At 37.8% G+C, this 21,062-nt stretch overlaps 1 protein-coding gene across 3 annotated transcripts in view; it reads left to right on the top strand.

The window, feature by feature from the left end:
- The window catches only part of B3glct (beta 3-glucosyltransferase), a 119,639-nt gene extending 101,080 nt beyond the window's left edge, over window positions 1-18,559 (top strand). Inside the window, exons 14-15 of one of the 3 annotated variants that reach the window (XM_074043600.1) lie at window positions 1,480-1,711; window positions 16,392-18,559. In XM_074043600.1, coding sequence (XP_073899701.1) covers window positions 1,480-1,711; window positions 16,392-16,559 — 400 coding nt within the window. In that variant the 3' untranslated portion in view covers window positions 16,560-18,559. Of the gene's footprint in view, window positions 1-1,476; window positions 1,712-16,391 lie in introns of all 3 variants that reach the window. The other 2 variants (XM_074043599.1, XM_074043601.1) reach the window with 2 other exon arrangements.
- Window positions 18,560-21,062: the final 2,503 nt, after the last annotated feature.

The following is a 21,062-nucleotide window of genomic DNA, read 5'->3' as shown; positions in this document are numbered from 1 at the left end:
AAGAGAAAGACCATTAATGGTGGGCTGGCAAACTTGCAATTTTTCTTTTTGTACAGTTGATGGGAACTTTTTGTCTTCTTTTTGTACAGTTATTTTTCCTTGCATCATCTTAAAAATGACAAACTTCCTTTTTTCTTCATTTGATGTCTTAGGGACAGGAAGCAAGTCATCTGCCTTGTTGCATCCTCGAATGTTAAACCATACCACACTGAGCCTAGTTGAGCAAAGGATTACCAGTTTTGAGTCAGGAGCTGTATTCGAGCTGTTCATCCTCTCCCCCTTCTTACTAATTCATTCATAGAACATTTCCTCACTCTGGAAGATCTTCACAGAGGCTTTGTTCTTGCTTGTTTGATACACTGAACTCTTTTGCGTGCCTACTGTGTACAAGGCTCTGGGAATATATGCACAAATTTTAGATAGTTTTTTCCTTGGAGAAAGCCTTTGGTGTTTGAGAATGAATTTATGAACATATTAGTCCCTTTAGCCCTGTCAGCTTTTGGGTTATTCATGATCTCAAAAGGTTTCTTATCATAGGTCCAGACTGGAAACCAGAAACCAATCTCTGTTTTAAAAAAGGAAAATTTATTGTGGGAACTTGGAGTCCAAGTTTTAAAAAGGGAAGACTAAAGTAGCAGAGGTGCTTTCATGTGGAGATGAGTGACTGCAGTAAGCTGCTATTACTCTGGGCTGGAGGAGCACAGAAAGCACTACTGTATAGCCCCCACTTGCATCCCATTGCTGTGGCCGCTACTGCTGTGGTCACAATGCTGCATTGGAGCCAGGCCCAGGGACTGGCACCCTGGACACTCTGCTGGACTGTGGGGTTGCCCAGTTGTCAGCCTCTGCAATAGGGACCTGTAGGGTCAGCAGCAGCCTCCCCCAGTCCCTAGCCCCTTGTTGTCAGATGAAACCAGGACTCAGCAAGCAAGGGAGGCTGCAGAAGGTTGTTTTAAAGGCTTTCGCTTCCTACAATGCTGAGGGGTGCATAGGAGGACTAAGATGGGCTATAGTTCTACCAGAAAGCACATGTACCATGTCAAATGCTGCTGTAATACCATTCAAAGCAAGTCTGAATATCTCTCTGTGTCTTGTCTCTCAGAGTCACCTGAAGATAGCTCCTGTAGAGAGAAATCACTTGTACAATGGATGGTTTCTTCAAGTAGATTTTTATCTGCAGCTCAGTTGTGACATATGACTAAGATACATCGTATTTCAGAGCTCATGTACTTGAGGGGAGTGTTGGCAGATTTTGTTATTGATCTCATTGGGGAATTTTGAATTAATTTTCCAAGTGTTATATTAGAACAAGAACACTGCATGGTATTAGTTTGTAGGAGGTACATACAAAATTGCCTACTAGGAGAGTAAACATCTCTTAAAATAGTTTTATATTCATAGAAAGTATGACACCATTTTTTTCCAGAGTATACTAAATGTAAGTCCGCTGATACCAACATTTTTTACCTTTCTCAGCAGTGTGGCCTCTGAACCACAGTTCTCCTTTCAGGCTAATGGTCTCCACAAAGCTGTGCTAACCCCTTTCCCTGCTCTGGCTCCCACCAGCATGGTCTTCAGCAGAGAAGCCATCAGGAGACTTCTCGCCAGCAAGTGTCGGTGCTACAGCAATGATGCTCCTGACGACATGGTCCTAGGCATGTGCTTCAGTGGATTGGGAATCCCTGTGACACACAGCCCCCTGTTCCATCAGGTGAGAAATTGGTTTTATTACTACCTTCAGGGGAGACAGAGGTTCCTTCTCACTTTAGGATTCTACTTCTTTCTTTTCTTATATTGAAGATGATCTTAAGAACTATGTTGGCAGGCTCCCAGGGGACATGGCAGTCCTTGTGTCCTCTATGTACATCATGAAGATGGAATGTGAGAACATCTAATGTAGGACCTGGGAATACTGTAGTCCTCCTCCCTTATTTCAGTTAAAAAAATTGATGATATTTGAAAATTATTGGTTGCTATATAGAAATATATGGGACTGACCTAATATTGTTGTATTGGCTGTCAAATATGTGTAATCCTACACTATCCTCAGTTTTCACACTTTTCTACCCTTTGTTTGCTATTAAACTGAGTCACTAAAAGCTATTACATTTTGATATGGTATCTCAATATATTTTACAGGTTACTGTACAGAAGACATGAGATGGCATTTGCTAGGGATGATTCGTGCTTATAGCTTCACCATATGCATTTGGGGTTGGAGAAAGGAATCTTTCTAAATTATTTTTAGAAATATTTTAAGAATCTACCAGTGAATGTTCTTCTATTCTAAGAATAATAGCAGATACACATAAACTAAAAATATCTATATATCCACATTCATTTAATTTATCCCTTCAAGAAATTCAAAGTTTTTTAAAAATTTGAATATAAATGCATGTATATTGAACTGTCCTCCATTACAATGAAAATATATGCTTTATTTAATAACCAGAGGCAAATGCTAGCACAGCAATATAGAAAATTGAGCATGGCACAAATAGCACTATAGAAAACAACTTGAATAGGCAAAAAAAAAGTGTTCGCATTGTCAAGAAAGATAGAATCCATTTCTACGTCCTTGAGACAGAAATGAGGGATAAGAATAGATCTTTAATAAAAAGAAATTCTTGAGAAACCTTTCCTGTTACTAGTCAGAGGGCACTTATCCATTCTTTAAGGCCTTGCAAGGTCTTACCCATATTAAGCCTGTCTGTTGTTGTTGTAACTTAGAAAAGCACGTTACTCTCTTCCGCTTTTGCTCTATTGCATGATGCGTCACTCATGGAAGAGGAAAGGTAATTAAAAGTGTTATATATAGGGGAAATAATTTATCAAGGTTTGTGCAACATGTATTAGATTCTCATAGCAACCCTTTTGTCTTAGAGAAAAACACATTAGTATATAAAATGATAAGAAAAGAAAGAAGGAAAGTAATCTAATTTCTAAGCAAAAGTCCTTTAAAGATAATTTTAAAAATTATGTGTTGTTTCCCATATTTTAAAATTTTACTTCTCTAATTCACATAACAAATTTTAAACCCTTCCAAAATCATAAATTATGCTTATAACCTGTCCCCCTCCCCCACAGCAGTGCTGTATCTTCCTGTTCCTGAGCCTCCATTGGAAAGTTTGATGTGGTTTAGGCAGTGCTTTCCATTTGTAGTGTTTGCTCACAGGTCCAGTGTATCTGTCCATCTTAATGAAGAAACATGAGGTGCAGAGATCAAATCTATCATTCCCGATGAGTTAAAGGCAGGTTTTTTGGAAACAATCCTGATGGTAACATTGCCTGTCCACGTTCTTTCTGTTTTCCATGAGGGGATATTACTGTGATCGTACATTTATTTTTTTTTATTTTTTTTTTTTATAGAGCCAAAATTTTATTCAAATTTATGGCAGATAAGTTGGTGACATTCAAGTTTAAGGTACCATTTTTCTTGGAAAATCTCTGATTTTTTTTTTTTTTAAAGCATGAGAGTACATAGCATCCTTTATACCTCCATTGAAGGTTTATGATAATTATAAGGCTATTTTAAGACAATTTAAAATCCACCAGGGTTGTACAATCAAATGTCCATTAGAAATCCTATAGTTTAAAAAAGTTTAACTTTATTTGACCCAATGTTTTACGGTAATTTTAGGAAATAGGGACTGACTGTTTTCTACTCGCAATAATATTTTAGTGGATTTTTACAATATATTATGTACATCTTAAGAGTTTTTTTTTTTTTTTTTTTTATTATTCATATGTGCATACAAGGCTTGGTTTATTTCTCCCCCTGCCCCCACCCCCTCCCTTACCACCCACTCCACCCCCTCCCGCTCCCCCCCTCAATACCCAGCAGAAACTATTTTGCCCTTATCTCTAATTTTGTTGTAGAGAGAGTATAAGCAATAATAGGAAGGAACAAGGGGTTTTGCTGGTTGAGGTAAGGATAGCTATACAGGGCATTGACTCACATTGATTTCCTGTGCGTGGGTGTTACCTTCTAGGTTAATTCTTTTTGATCTAACCTTTTCTCTAGTTCCTGGTCCCCTTTTCCTATTGGCCTCAGTTGCTTTAAGGTATCTGCTTTAGTTTCTCTGCATTAAGGGCAACAAATGCTAGCTAGTTTTTTAGGTGTCTTACCTATCCTCACCCCTCCCTTGTGTGCTCTAGCTTTTATCATGTGCTCATTGTCCAATCCCCTTGTTGTGTTTGCCCTTGATCTAATGTCCACATATGAGGGAGAACATACGATTTTTGGTCTTTTGAGCCAGGCTAACCTCACTCAGAATGATGTTCTCCAATTCCATCCATTTACCAGCGAATGATAACATTTCGTTCTTCTTCATGGCTGCATAAAATTCCATTGTGTATAGATACCACATTTTCTTAATCCATTCGTCTGTGCTGGGGCATCTTGGCTGTTTCCATAACTTGGCTATTGTGAATAGTGCCGCAATAAACATGGATGTGCAGGTGCCTCTGGAGTAACAGTCTTTTGGGTATATCCCCAAGAGTGGTATTGCTGGATCAAATGGTAGATCGATGTCCAGCTTTTTAAGTAGCCTCCAAATTTTTTTCCAGAGTGGTTGTACTAGTCTACATTCCCACCAACAGTGTAAGAGGGTTCCTTTTTCCCCGCATCCTCGCCAACACCTGTTGTTGGTGGTGTTGCTGATGATGGCTATTCTAACAGGGGTGAGGTGGAATCTTAGTGTGGTTTTAATTTGCATTTCCTTTATTGCTAGAGATGGTGAGCATTTTTTCATGTGTTTTCTGGCCATTTGAATTCCTTCTTTTGAGAAAGTTCTGTTTAGTTCACATGCCCATTTCTTTATTGGTTCATTAGTTTTGGGAGAATTTAGTTTTTTAAGTTCCCTGTATATTCTGGTTATCAGTCCTTTGTCTGATGTATAATTGGCAAATATTTTCTCCCACTCTGTGGGTGTTCTCTTCAGTTTAGAGACCATTTCTTTTGATGAACAGAAGCTTTTTAGTTTTATGAGGTCCCATTTATCTATGCTATCTCTTAGTTGCTGTGCTGCTGGGGTTTCATTGAGAAAGTTCTTACCTATACCTACTAACTCCAGAGTATTTCCTACTCTTTCTTGTATCAACTTAAGAGTTTGGGGTCTGATATTAAGATCCTTGATCCATTTTGAGTTAATCTTGGTATAGGGTGATATACATGGATCTAGTTTCAGTTTTTTGCAGACTGCTAACCAGTTTTCCCAACAGTTTTTATTGAAGAGGCTGCTATTTCTCCATCGTATATTTTTAGCTCCTTTGTCAAAGATAAGTTGCTCATAGTTGTGTGGCTTCATATCTGGATCCTCTATTCTGTTCCACTGGTCTTCATGTCTGTTTTTGTGCCAGTACCATGCTGTTTTTATTGTTATTGCTTTGTAATATAGTTTGAAGTCAGGTATTGTGATACCTCCTGCATTGTTCTTTTGACTGAGTATTGCCTTGGCTATTCGTGGCCTCTTGTGTTTCCATATAAATTTAACAGTAGATTTTTCAATCTCTTTGATGAATGTCATTGGAATTTTGATGGGAATTGCATTAAACATGTAGATAACTTTTGGGAGTATAGACATTTTTACTATGTTGATTCTACCAATCCATGAGCATGGGAGATCTCTCCACTTTCTATAGTCTTCCTCAATCTCTTTCTTCAGAAGTTTATAGTTTTCCTTGTAGAGGTCTTTGTGATCGTACATTTAGAAGGGGACTCTTAAGAAATGTCTAGTACATGCCTTTACTAAAAGCAAAGTATCTAGAGCACATGGTTTTCTGTTCTTGCATAATTATATGCCATGGCAGTGTGCAGTAGCCCTTGAATTTTCTGCACAGATACAGGTTGCCCAAATGGACAAATTGTCAAAATGGTCATTTCAGGACAATGGAAATCAAATAAAAACTAATAAGTTGTGAAACATTTATTTTAGAAAAACTGCTACACTTTTGGATGAGAACAGTGGAATTTGAACCCTTCTTGCCTGAAGCCACTCCCATCCTTACCATCCTACATTACCACCCCACATTACCACCCCATAAGCTTCTGACAAAAAATAGCAGCTTTACTAATATGTGCCTGGCTGAATAAATAGCAGCTTTGCTTCCAGAGAGGATGGTTGATTTGGGGAAAGTGAGATAAAAACCTACAGATATGTCAGCTAAAATGTCAGTCTTGGTAGGAAACCAATAAGAACAGCCTGCATCTGAACTAGTCTGAGATGCAGTCTGAGTTAGGGGAAGAGTATATTAGCCATAATGTAATTCTTAGCTATCTACAAATGAGAGAGTATTCACATGGTTAGATTAGCTTTCTGCACTTCACTAGCCCACTGGAATCTATGTTGGTGCTAATGGGAGAGTCCCACAGAAAGTACAAGCCAAGGCATATATGAAAACTGAAATTGTAGTTGTGCTTTCCAGCTCGCACATAGGTGGAAGCTGGTAGGTTTGAGGGGCTCATTCATGACTTCTGCCTGTTGATAGCCTACCCACTAAGCTATTCAGATGTAAGTATGACTTGTAGTAAGCCAGCCCCAAACCTCAAAATAAGAACTAAGAACTAAAACTAACCACTTTACATTATGGGAAGAAAGATTCCACAGTGTGAATCTAGGCAAATTACTTTTTAAAAAGTAACAAATCAGATTTGTGAATTCATATAGTACATTATTTAAAACGACCAGTTTCTATCATACAATTCTGAAACAAAGAGATATACCCAAGAAAAAACATGCAGTGGATAGAAACTAACTCAGAGTAGGAGCAGACATTGCATATGATAAATGAAGACTTCAAAGCAGTAATAAAGTATAGGAAAGAATGTAAGGAGCCTGTCCAGAGAATTAAATGAGAATGTGATGACAATGACTCAATAAATAGGGCATCTTATTAGAAAAATAGAATCTGAAAACCAGCCACATAAAAAGTCTGCAGTTTAAAAATTCAATAATGAAAGTGAGAAATTTTCTAGATGAATTTGGCAGTACATGTGAGATAGCAGCAGAAGAAAAAGAATTTGTGAATTTGAAAACAGATTAATAGAAATTACCCAATCCAAAGGAAAGAGGAAAAAGATGGGAGAAGTAGAGCCTCAGAGATATGATAAAATGTAGAGTGTGGCTGGTTATGGTTGCTCATGCCTGTAATCCTAGCTACCTGGAGGTGGAGATTGGGAGGATCATAGTTTGAGGCCAGCTGCAAAAGGTAGCAAGACCCCCATCTCAACAATTAAGCTGGGTGTGGTGGTGTGCACCTGTGATTCCAGCTACATGGGAGAATTGAGGCCTGAGGCTTTCTAGGCAAAAACATGAGACTATACCTGAAAAATAAAGCAAAAAAGGGCTGGGGCATGGCTCAAGGGGTAGAGCACCTGCCTAGCAAGCACAAGGCCCTGAGTTCAAAACACTGGTACTGCCCAAAACCAACAACCTATAAAGTATGCCAATATACGTTTAATGGAGACCTAGAAAGAGACATTTTCTGGAAGAAATAAGGCTATATTTCCAAAATGTGGTGAAAAATGGTGTGTGGATCCAAGAAGCTTATCAAATTCCAGGTAGGGTAATCATGAAAAGAGTCACATGATAACAGTCAAACCACTGAAACACCAAACAAACTGGAAATCTTTATTTTCACATTCTGGATTTTTTTATTGCTGTACTGGGGGGTACACTGTGGCATTTACAAAAGTTCTTACAATATTTCAAATATATCATACTTGAATTTCCCCCCCTCCATCATTCTCCTTTATCCCCTGCTCCCCTCATTCCTGGAATGGTTTTAACAGGTATCTTTTTGCCATATACATCTGAAAATCTTTAAAGCAAGGAAAAACATAATCATTGTGAAAAGAGGAACAAATATGGTTATTGGAGGGTTTTTCATTAAAAATAATGGAGGTAAGAAGGCAGAATGAGAAAAGAAACATTAGCCAGTAATTCTATATCCGGTGAAACTGTCCTTCCAAATGGAGATGGAATAAAGAGATTTCAGAAAAAGTGTGAGAATTCTTTGCTGCCTAACCTTCCCTCAAGGAAAAATGGAAGAAAAGTCTCTCAGGCTAAAAGAAGATGGTATCAAGTGGCAATAAGAACATACAGGAAGGAGTGAGGAGCACTGAAAGGGGTTGTTGCTAAATATGAAAGTGTGTGTGTTTAAGTGCAGGGGAAGGAATTAGAGCCACAGTATAGCAAAGTTGATTTTATTGAATTAAATCAATTTAAGTTTGGCGCCAGTGGCTCATGCCTGTATTCCTGGTTACTCAAGAGGCAGATATCAGGAGGATCGTGGTTCGAAGTGAGCCCTGGGCAAATAGTTCACAAGACCCTATCTCGAGAAAGCCCTTTCCAAAAGAAGGGCTGGTTGAGTGGTTCAAGGTGGAGGCCCTGAGTTCAAGCCACAATACCGCAAAAAAAAAAAAAAAAAAGCCTGTATTACCCTAATAAGTTAAAGATACCTATTATTTTCCCTAGAGCAACCTCTAAGAAAATAAGTTAAAATATAACCCCCCAAAACAACAAAAGGATTTAAATGTAATAGAATAAGGCAATAAAGGAGGGCCAGAGGGTCAAAAGGACATGTGAGACCTACAGAAAACAAAGGGCAAAATTGCTGGTTAAAATCCAGCTATATCAATTACTACATTAAATGTGCACAGACCAAATCAAAAGGCAGAAATTTCTATCAGACTGGATAGAAAGCAAGATCTGACTGTGCATTACTTATGAGTCAAGTACACTTTAGATTCAGGGTACAAATACGCTGAATGCAAAGGATTAGAAAAGACATGCTATGCAAACATCACGAGAGGTCTTGCGTGACTATATGAATGGTAGGTACAGTGGACTTCAAGGGAAGAAGTACTGTTAAAGAGAAAGAAGGACAATTCATAATGACACAAGTCCAGTACATGAAGAAGGATATAATAATTATAAACATATGGATGCACCTAATAATAGATTTTCAAATGACACGAAGCATAAGATGACAAAGAAATAAACAAATATTGACTAGTTGACCTACTTGAACTACTTGAAATATATAGAGTATTTCACCTGACAGCAGAATACACATTCTTTTCAAGTGTACACAGAACATTCTCTAGGATAGACAACATGCTAGGTCATAGAACAAGTCTCAATAAACTTAAAAGGAATTTCCAGGGGTTTTTTTTGTGTGTGTGTGTGATATTGGGGATTGAAATCAGGGCCTCATGCTTTCTAGACCTCGCACTTGCTGGACAAGTGCTCTACCACTTGAGCTGTGCCTCCCACCCTAAAGTTAAAAGGATTGAAACTAATCAAAGAATATTCTCCTGCCACAATGGAATGAAGTTAGAAATGAACAACAAAAAAATTGATAGAATCCCAAATATTTGGAAAGTAAATTACACACTTCTAAAAAGAAATTATAAAATACTTTGAATGGAATGAAAATGAAACAAAATGTATCAAAATTGTGGATTCAGCTACACAGTAACTAGAGGAAAGCCTGTAATTTTAAATACAATAGAAACAAAAATATTAAATCAGCCATCTAAACTCCTACATTTAGTAGAAGAATAATATCAAATCAAATCTCAACTAAATAAAAGAAATATTAAGTGCCAGACAGAAGTCAATGAAATAAATACAAGAAAAACAATAGGGAAAAATCAGTGAAACCAAAAATTAGTTCTTATGAAAAGATCAGCTGAACTGGTAACTGCATAGCTAGGTTGACCAAGAACAAAAGATAATACAAATCGCAAAAATCAAGAATGAAAAGCAGAACATCATTATTCCACTAAAATTATGCCAATATGTTATTTGATATAAATGAAATGGAAGAATTTCTGGAATCACATCCATTAACAAGAGTGTCTCAAGAAGAAATAGAAAATCCATTTAAATCTATAGCCCTGGAAGAAATTGAGTTACAGAGAAGTGATGCTTCTCACCTCATTTTATGAGACCAGTAGAAACCTAGTGTGTCAAAGATTCATACTGTTATCCCAGACAAGCACTAGAAAATAACTTTAAAAAAACCTAAGAAATTTTCAAAGGGATTAAAATAATACATTGCAAAAATAAATCACAGGCCAGTATTACTCTTAAATCTAGATCCAAAAGTCTTTAACAAAATATCGACAACCTGAACTCAGTGATATTATCAATATTATTAGGATAATACAGCAAAGGATTATGCTACAACAATGGGGCTCCATCCCAGGGATGCAAAGTTTATTTAACATACAAAATCAATTCTTGTTATAACTGTTCTTTGACTAGAATAAAGAATAAGAGCCCACTTGATTCTCTCAGTAGACCCAGAAAAAACATTTAACCAGATCTAACACCACATCATCATTAAGAACAAAAACAAAAACAAAACTCAACAAAATAGAAGTGGAGATTCCTTAAATTGATGAAGGGAATCTATAAAAATAGCAAGATTGGAAACAAGGTAGGCATATCTAATCTCATTGCTACCCCTCTCCACCCACCTCCCTCCCTCCCTTCCTTCCCTTCCTCTCTCCCTCACTGTCTCCCTTCTGTTTGGAATTTAACCCAGGGCCTCAAGCATGCTAAACATGTGCTGCTTTACCACTGAGCCATACCTCAGCTCCTGGTCTTACCACTTTTATTCACCGGTGTATCAGAGAGTCTAAGCAATGCAATAAGGCAAGAAAAAGAAATACAAAGATACAGATTGGAAAAGAAGGAGTAAAATTATCTTTTTCCTCAGACAATTTGATCTTTCATATGGAGAGTCCAAAGAATCTGCCAAAAAATAATTAGACCTAATAGATAGGTTTACAAAAATTAAGATATGATTGGTAACTTATAAATGCAATTGTATTGTTTTAGCAATAAGAAATCTGAAAATATAATGATTTTATTCAAAATAGCAAAAGAATAAAATTTTTCAAAAGAAGTTACGCTTTACATTGAAATTACAAAATATTGCTGAGAGAAAAGATCTAATATGGACTATAAGACTCTATGTCTATGAATAACTTTCCCTGTTGATTTTTAAAAACATTTTATTAGCATATATTAGTTGTACAGGGGGTTTCATTGTGACATTTCCATATATTCTTACAATGTATACTGGTTAGTTAGGTTCATCTCCACTATCATTCTCTCTCATCTTCCTCCTCCCTACTTAAAATGACTTCATCAGGTTGCAGTATTCTGTGTTCATACATGTATACAAAGTACACCGACCATATTCACCTTCCTTTACCCTCCAATTACCCTCCTCTCATACTTATGCCTTCCTCATCACAAGACCTGTTTTACATTCCTGTCCTTCATTATTTAAGTGTATATTCATTGTTTAAAGTGGTTTCTCCATGGTATTTCACCAATGCTCTGTTGCTCTTTAGTATTCATTTAAAATGAGTTTTAAAACTTTATTTTAAATTAACATTACTGATTTTATTTTTAATGCACATATTCAGTGTTGTGGATTATAGATTTTAAAAATGAAACATTTCATTGTAATAATAAGGATGTGTGCCCCCCCTTCACCCTGGCTTAGTTTTAAAACTCTAGGGCAATATATGAGAGCCAAGTCAGTTGTCCCATGCAAGTTATGAGGTAGCCCATAGATGAGGAGCAAAGAAAAAGAAATGTTCTCTGCTTAAGTAGATGAAGGGAGCAACTATCTGTCTCCCCTCCCAAAAAAGTTTCTTCCTTGATCTCATTGGTATGGAAATAAAATGCCTGTAGGGACTCCTTCTTTCTTGGAATGTAGCTGTATTACTGAGGTGATAATGTCCCGGTCTTTTTGGCACTTAGGGACTTAAGCTAGGGACCTACCTCAAGGATACGACCATTAGTGACTTTCTCCAAAAGATAGGTAATGTTGTACTATTTTACATCAGAGCACAGTTGTGTATATTGAGGATACTTCTGAGAAATGTGGTGTTAGGTTATTTTGCTGGTGTGTGAATATCATAGAGTGGACTTACACAAACTAAAACTTGTATATCACTAGGCTGCATAATCTATGGAACCACCATTGTATTTGTGATTCATAATTGGCCAAAATACCATTAGGTAGTGCCTCACTAATTAAGTAGACTAATGGCTCCAGATCTAATTCTTGTAAGCTGAGGCCTTTTTCTGTGTTTTTTCAGGAATCTAGGTATTTAAGAAAATTTTATCTCCCCATACTCCACAAATTGATCTATACATTCAGTGTGGTCTATCTCAAAATTATAGCAGGCTATTTATAGAAATCAATAAGGCAATACTAAAATTTATATGGATATGTAGAACAATTTTTATTTTAAATAAATTTTGGAGAATTTATACTAGCTGATTTCAAAACTTAGCATAAACCTATAATAATCAAGACAATGTGAAATTAGTGTAAAGATAAATCTGTCTCATCTCAATAGAACAGGGTAGAGATTCTAGAAGGAAACCCTCCCATTTGTGGTAAACTGGTAAGGCACTTCAGTAGAGAAAGTAAACCAAATACTGAGGCAATTGTATATTCAAATATAAAAAGTGAACTTAGAACTTTACCTTACACCATACGTAAAAAAATTAACTCAAAATGAGACATAGTCCACAATACAAGAGCTAAAGCCATAAGTCTCTCGAAGAAGACCTAGAATAATTCATGGTGACCTTGATTTTGGCAGATTTCTTATGATACCAAGGCATGATCCATAACACACAAAATAATAAACCAAACATACAGTTTTTTCTTCTTCAGAAGACATCATTGAGAAAATGAAAAGAACAAGTCACAGCCAGGAGAAAATATTTAAAACTCATATATGATGAAGGAATTGTGTTAGAATATATAATGTCCTTTTATACATCAATAAAAACCACTCAGTTTACAGTGGGCAAAAGATGCGAACAGAAATTTCACTGAAGAAGATAACATGGATGGCTAATAAGCCGTGAGAAGATGTTCAACATTATTAGGGAGCTGTTAAGCTAAAAATAATATGATACCACATACACCTACTAGAATGGCTGTAAGCAAAATGCCTATTCCAAATGTTGGTGAGAATGTAGAATCTGAACCCTGCATTTCCTGGCAGTGGAAATATTTTGGCAGTTTCTTAAAATGTTAACACACAACCGTGTGTGGTGATGCATGCCCATATTCCTGGCTACTCAAGAATGAAAGGAGGATCATGGTCCGAGGCCAGTCCAGGCAAAAGTGCAAGACCCTATCTGAAAAATAAACTAAAAGAAAAAAAAGTGGACTGGGGGTGTGGCTCAAATGGTAGAGAGTTTACCTAGCAAGCATGATGCTGTGAGTTCAATCCCCAGTACTGCCAAAAAAAAAAAAAAAGTTAACATATCTGGCAGGAAATCTCTGATATGGATCCCAGTGGTCTCCACCTGCTAATGTTCAATGCCCTTGAGAGTGCATGGAACCTGCCATTTGCCTTCTAACCAATAGAATATAGATAGCAAGGTGAGGAATATTTCTTTCATAATTAGGTTACAAAGGATTGTGATTTCCACCTTCCTAGCACACCCTCCCTTTCTTGGCATGCATGTTTTGCTGAAGTAAGGTGCCATGTAGGGAGGTCCCACATAGCAAGGAACTGAGGGTGGCCTGGCTAAGAACCAGCAAGGAAGTGAGGCCCTTAGTCTAATTGCCCACAAGGACCTGAATATTAGCAACAACCACTAAGTGAGCTTAGAAGGTCTTTTCCCAGTTGAACCTTCAGATAGAGACCACAGACCTGGGCTTGCATCTTGATTGCAACCTCATGAGAGAATGAAGCAGAGGTACCAGCTAAGTTCTGCTTAGATTCCCAAATCATGAAGTAAATATGTGTTAATTGGCTAAGTTTTGGGGTAATACACTTTTCAGCAGTAGGTTACTAGTACATTATATTTATGCCTCAGCAGTTCCACTCCTAGGTAGCTACCCAAAAGAAATTGAAAGTATATAAACTTACATGAGTTCACAGTAACATTATCAAGTTGTAGTTAGGTAAACAGAATGCAGCACAATACTCATTAATACAGAGAAATGAACTACTGATGCTTGCAACCATGCCAGGCACAAAACACTCACCTTGTATGATTCATTCCTAAGGCATTTCTAGAAAAGCTAGCACTGTAGAGATGAAGCAAACCAGTGGTTTCCCAGGGCTGCTGGTAGGAGTGGGGATTGCAGGGGAATTATGAGGGAGTGATTGTAATCTAATGGTTTTATGCTTACCTCCAGATCCAATTTTTTGAAACTCACTGAAAATTTTTAGGCTGTCAATTATATAAGACATGACTCATTCCTTAATATGGCTGTAAGAACAGTGTATGTCTCAGGAAATAAAGTTTTAATCTCCATTTGTTGCTCTGTTGGGTGCCCGATTTGCGTTCATACAGTTTTTGCTCTCTCTTTTTTGTGCACAGCTGCCCACGTTCCACGTCAGTTCCTCAAGTCCTGCACCACCCCTGGTTCTGCCTGTTGGAATTTTCTTTTGACATGTTGGGCCCGGAGATGTGATTTTTTAGAGGCTTATTGACTTCTCATGTTGTGGATGCCGCCATGGATGGACTTCACTTTTCTAATTTTGTCTTTTCTTTTCCATGACCTCATGTATTGAAAATGTCCACTGCATTGTAATACTCAGCAGGGTGGCTTTTCTCTTGCATATATGGGCTGCTGAGTGTTAATCACTCCTGGGATCTGCATTAACACAAGGGAAGAACTTGGGGATTTTCTTTTTTTCCTATTAGATACATTTGTATCTCAAATTGTTCATTTTCACAGGTGAAAAACAACCAAGAGTTTGTTTCTATCACTTTAACTTTTCTTTTGGGGTCATTGTGGGATTATCTGAAAACTGAATTGAGGCAAGGGTTTCTCCTTGGTTTTCTTCTCTGCTAGTAAATTCTCAGAGGGCCTCGTGACTAATCATGTAATACATGAATTTCCTAATTTCAGAACTTTCAATTCAGTTAGACTGCATTCCCGTGTGTATTTTTTAATGTCTCACTCTTTACTTTTAAAATTCCCTTCTTAGATTTTTTTTATGCTCATAAACTTAGAATTTTTAAAGGGTAATAAAATAGCATTTGTGGGAGTTCTCCACTTACATTATGTTGAACTTTCCCCTACATTATTAATGTTTGGACACTTATCTGAGCAGTGTATTTGTGCCTCCCAGTGAGGCTAGGGTGGTTGAGACATTGTTGGCTGTGCTGAGCTGATGGATTTAATGGCCAGAGGGCACGAAGCAGGTTGCCTACTGAAACACTGTCCGGAAGCTGGGCACCTCTCTCTTGTCTCCATTCAGATGTTTGTTAGGGTCTTGTGATGTGGCTCAAGTGGTAGAGCACCTGCCTAGCAAACAGCCTTGAGTTCAAACCCCAAGTACCACATCAAAAAAAAAAAAAAATTGTTAGTGATGCTATTTCTGTGAGCTCTGCTTTCCTCATCCCAATATTGTCCATCTTGCATGGTTATTTCAAGGATTAAATGAAATAAAATTTAACGAAGGTATTGTATGCATCATTTAAGATAGTTTAAGTATTCATATCAGAAATGTAAGCAGGCTATTAATAAAATGCTAGCCTAGAGAAGACTTGTTTTAGAAACATATTATAGTTTTAACAGTCAAGACAGTTTTGTATGGATAACTTAATGAGTTACTGTGTAAAACAGATGGGTCATATAAAATTTATAAACAAATTAAGAAAAACATTGAAAGAAGATGAATGTTTGCTCCTTAGAGCAAACACAATTGCATCTGGTTTCAGTTCTAACACTGTAGGTCACTTGTTCAATCTCTCCATTCTAGGCTATATCTAATTCTGCTTATGCTTTGAAATGATGATAATGCAAAAACTTTTTACTTCTTGCAAACTGCTTTGGGTTACTCGGAATTTTTATTCACACTTCTGAAACCAGAATGACATTACCTTTCGCCTCATGAATTCCGTTTTCTTTCTTTGAAAGACATCACCTGATTATGTAGAGTAGTTGGTAGATCAGGGGACCCTGAGAACTCCTTGTTCCCAATCCCCACATAACCCATGTTTGTCAGAGTTTCATGTGAGGGACCTGGGACATAATTTCTCTTCCTTTTTTCAGAAGTCACGCCACTTAAATGAGTTACCAAGGAGAAATTTGTATTTATCACCAAGCTTGAGGAGTCCCCAGAGGCAAGACTATGGAACATAGAAGCTTTTTTTTGCAAAGCATTTGAGATACTCAAGTAGTTGGAAGTATAGAAAGCAAGGAGCCTGGAGTTAGAGGGAAGAAAATAGAAATGATTCTCCTTCTTGCTTTTAGAGTCCCATAGCCAGCATCAAATGTTGAAGCAAAGCATTTGCCTTGTAAATTCAAATGATATTCTGAATCAATGATTTTTCGATCAACAAGAGTGTAATTCTCTGCCCTTCTTTGCACAGGCTCGGCCGGTAGATTACCCCAAGGACTACCTTTCTCATCAAGTTCCTATATCATTCCACAAACACTGGAACATTGATCCAGTGAAGGTGTATCTCACGTGGTTGGCCCCCAATGAGGAAGACAAAGCCACACAGGAGACATGGAAAACTTCTAAAGAAGAGTTATAAAGCATGGTGGACTGTGAGCAGACCTTGGGGAGGAATAGAAATAGACCTGCATCATCCCACTGAGCTGGGCTCATAATGCTTGTGTCTGCCACAAGCACTGGATGCCTCCTGACCTCAGGTGGATATGGTATTTTTTGATGGGTGAAGAAAAGGAGTCATAGGGGAAACTGATTTTTTTTGGGAAATATCACTTGTTTTGAATGATGCAGTTTTAACACAGATTACTGTGCATTTTTAAAGCTATGATACAGCAGCTTTATCACCATCACAGGAAAATAAATGGTACCAGAAGTCCCTTCCCTATTCTGTTTCTTCATTATAATGACTTTCATTTGGACACAAGACTGGAGAGACATGACTGGCTATTGTTCTATATAAAGAGTGGTAGTCTTGATGTGGATATTTTGTCAGTGGTATGAACTTCCAAACCATAGTATTGTATTGATGATGACAGTTAGTTTCTGGGAACTCAGTAGGAATGATGTTTTATTAAGGATGATTCATGAAACATCATAAAAGCCTAAATATGAAATCCTCCACAGCCTATATAATCATGGTTGTTAGGTTTTTATCTATTCTTTGGCTGTTTGCACCTCATAAAAAGAAACTAAGAGGGCTTCTGCTATGGCTTTCTATTTCTTTTTCTAGGTTTTTTTTTTTTATTTGGCAGTACTGGGGTCTGAACTCAGAGCCTCACGTTTGCTAGGCAGGCGCTGGGCTTTCTATTTCTTTAGAAGCTCCTCTGTGTGCCATTTCTCCCTGAAGCCCTATCTTTATGGGTACTTGCAATGAGTATACAGAATCCTGCCAGAAAATAGGATCCTCAGTACTTAAAAACAATGTTGACGTGTCTCCTTCAAGTCAGCTAGCTCCATGCAAGTCTCAGGAAGTGAATTACATTTGGACCTGATGTTTCATTCTCTTTTTTCCTTTGAGTATTACTTACTGATTCTCTTCTGGCTCAGAAGAGACTCCCCATCCCTAGCCAGCACACCATGAGACCCTCCTGGAAGGGCAGAACGGTGATTTGGCAATTTCTCTGGGTTCTTAAAGAATGAAATTTGAACATAATATTTTGAAACAGGCCTAATTTTCAACTCATATTTAATATATAGTAATTTAACACATTCAATATTAATGTATAAAAAAGTACTCTATATTTTAATGTTTTTAATTATATAATTCAGTTTTGTAAAGATGTTTGCATAAGATTTGATTTTGGTATGTCTGGTACTAATTTTGGTATAGTAGAATACTTTCTTCATTTTCTAGAACAACTGTTCTTCATTAACTTCACTTATAATGCATTTTATAGCCAAGCACAGGGTTTGAAAGCCATATCACTAAAAGTTTCTGTGTTAATTTTTTAACAATATATTTTCCATGTAGCTTAGACTTGACTGTTTCCAAAGTGATGCGGTAGTATTGATTGTTTTTCTAAATTAGTCAGTACCAAGACCAGTGTATGGCCACACTGGTTAGCACTGGTATTGTAAACACTTGGTACTGCAGTGCTACAGCAGAATGCTCTGGATTAACTTTGTGAAATGGACTCGGTAACTCATCCAAGGAAGACATTAGGGACAGTCAGCTGGACAAGAGGCACCATAAGGATTTCTAGACCCTATCAGGCCACAATGATGGCATCATCATTGCTGAAGTTATAGCTGGGATTGGTTGTCATTGCTGTCATGGTATTTACTTTCTTGTCCTCTGCAATAAAACTCCTGGAGGGCCTGGCTGCTGCACCAGGAGAGAGGAGTTCTAAGTTCCTTCTGCCCCTGCCTACTTATTACCACCCAGAGAACAGCATCTCATCAACGGGATGGAACCCAGTGTACCTGTACAGGAAGATCCATGTCAAGATTTCTTCTGTGTATGACCAGTGCCTTCTACTGATCCTGGGGAAACCTCCTCTGGTACTTCTAGGTGTTTAGTTAATTTTGTTTCTTTTTTGGAACTATATAAGCCTAACCATAAATAAAACATCTTCACCTACATTTCTGATTTTTCATATGTGTTTGTTAGTCTAGACTAGACTGGGAGTGGGGAAGGGCACAGAGAAAAGGAATTAGTGAAATCAGGGGAAAATGTTGGCAACTCAATAAATATTGTTTTAAGTGAGAAAAATTAATAGAAAGCAACTTTTTAGTGAAAACTAACAGAAGTTGAAAATATAGTCTCTAAAGCCATTATGCTTTAATGTATGACAAGTCAGAGATGTATTTGAGAATTGAGAGTTAAAGAACTTAATTTTGAGTTTGAACTCTCTAGGACAGACATTGTCCTCCTTTCCTTTGCCCTTTAGATAGAGATTTCTTTCCCCCATAGCTATTTTTATTCTTGGTATTTAACACCAAGGATTTATGTGTGGAACAACTATATCATTTTTACCTTTAAGCCATTTTTGGTGTTCTACCCAAAGAAGGTTGACTATGTAGGATTTTTACATCTTGCAGCTAAATCAAAAATTCAGACCCAAAAATCAGCTTTCTAGAATGCTTGGGGACGTAAAACAATAGCATGCTAGGCCATGAGGGGTGTGAGGCATGGCATGTGAGTTGTCAGTGCTTTCTGAAGTTCCTGATTTCTTGAAAACCCTTAGTGCTTACAGTCCATTCCATCACAACTATTTATGTGTGTATAGTCCCCTCACAATTAACAGTAGAGTAGGCATTTGTAAGAATATCTTCCATTGGTAGATTTATAATTTCTCTGGAATAAAGGGAATCAGTCTATAGATTCTTTCAGCACTGTTTATTAAACGCACTATGTGCCAGACAATTGAGGCTACCACTTACCTTTCCCATTAATGACTCTGTCCTTCCCATCTTTGAGTGTCTGCACCTAGTAGGTGCTGTTTTATGTTCCCAAGCATTCTTTCAACTTGTCACCTGAAAAATATCTTTTCTACCTATCTGTAAAATACTTTGTTTCTGGTGCTGATTTTAGCTCACATTTTTACTTTAAAGGTGCTGATATTCTAAGAGGGGGTGGGATAGGAACAGGGGGAAGGGACTTTAGTGAGCAAGATGGTTTCTGAGAAAAATCATGCTGTAAAGCACTGAGAGCAGAGTACTGTGATAGCAAAAGCCAGGTGGGGTCAGGGACTGCTTTGGAAAGCCAAAAAAGGCCTGTCTGAGAAAGTGATATTGTAGCAAAGTTCCAAATGATTAAAGGGATCAGTACAACAGAGGTCTTTGAAGGGTGTTCTAGGTAGTGAAAATACCTAGTCCATGTAAAGGCATTCGCATGGCAACGAGCTTGGAGGTCTGAGAAAACCAAGCACGCAAGCACGTGTGATTATTGCTCACCCATAATCGTCTTTGTTATTATGAGACATCCAGCTGATATCCAACAAGCAGTTGGACATGGAAGTCTGGAGCTCTGTGAAGTTGTGCTGGAGTTTTTAAGGTATTGAAAGCCGGAAGAATGGCCAAGATGATCTGGGGAGAGAACATAGAGAAAGAAAGGGGTATACAGCCTACGCAGGGGGACAAATCAGTGCGGTAGAGACACCAGAGGGTGCAGTGTAAAGGAAGCCAAGGAAAGTATTTTGAGAAGCAAATGATCCACCATGTCACAAGTTGCCAAGAAGCCCATTAAGAGAGGACTGAGAAATGACAGGGTGATTCAATGGCATGGAAACCACTGGTGACCACCTTGGGTCACTCTCAGTGAGTGAGACAGAAAGGAAAAAATGGGAGTTGAGGTTGGAGACAGTTACAAATCTCTCTCTCTCTCTCTCTACCCCCCTCCCTCTTTGTCTCCCGCCCTCTCCCTCTCTTCCTCCCTCTCTTCCTCCCTCTCTTCCTCTCTCCCTTCCCCAGCCACAGTTAATTCTATTGAACTATTGAAGTTATGAGTTAAAGGCAAAAGAAGGTAGCTTGAGTGAGACATGATACCAAGGGAGTTTGTATTCTATGACAGAAGAATCTAGGGATGTCTTTGTGTGATGAGAATGATCAAGTAGAAAGGGAGGATTACCACTGGCAGTATTAGTGACCCAAGCTGGAATTCACAGCACAACATAGGGATCCAATTTGATAGGAGACTCCACAGTAAAATGAAGGAAAGGTGGAGGCACTGATACAGAAAGATTTATAGATATTTTCTGGGGTGAACATGTGGTGTTGCATCTGATCATTTCTCTTAAGTGTGAGGCAGTGTTACAGATTTTATGTCTGCTTGATTTCATGGAGAATAGCACCATGAATTATAATAGCAATGATAATCACTTAGAGTGCAGTGTTTCACTCCAATAACGTTTTGAGGTGAATATTTTTGTTTTTCCCAAATTACATTGGGGGTAGCTAAAACACACAGAGAGACTCAGTCACCCACTCAAGTTACATCTGCTAAGTGGCAGAGCTGGGTTTTGAACCCAGACATTTTGGTTCCAGAGTATCTGCATTTAGTCTTTCTGAATTTAATCTTTCACTCCTACCAAGAACACGTAGTCCCTTCTCAGACTGAATGTATATTGAGTTCTAAATGCCAGCA

Source organism: Castor canadensis, chromosome 10, assembly GCF_047511655.1.
Source record: "Castor canadensis chromosome 10, mCasCan1.hap1v2, whole genome shotgun sequence".
NCBI classification, from domain to species: Eukaryota; Metazoa; Chordata; class Mammalia; order Rodentia; family Castoridae; genus Castor; species Castor canadensis.
Note: the sequence above shows the minus strand (reverse complement) of the source record. Positions and strands in the feature narration are given on the sequence as shown.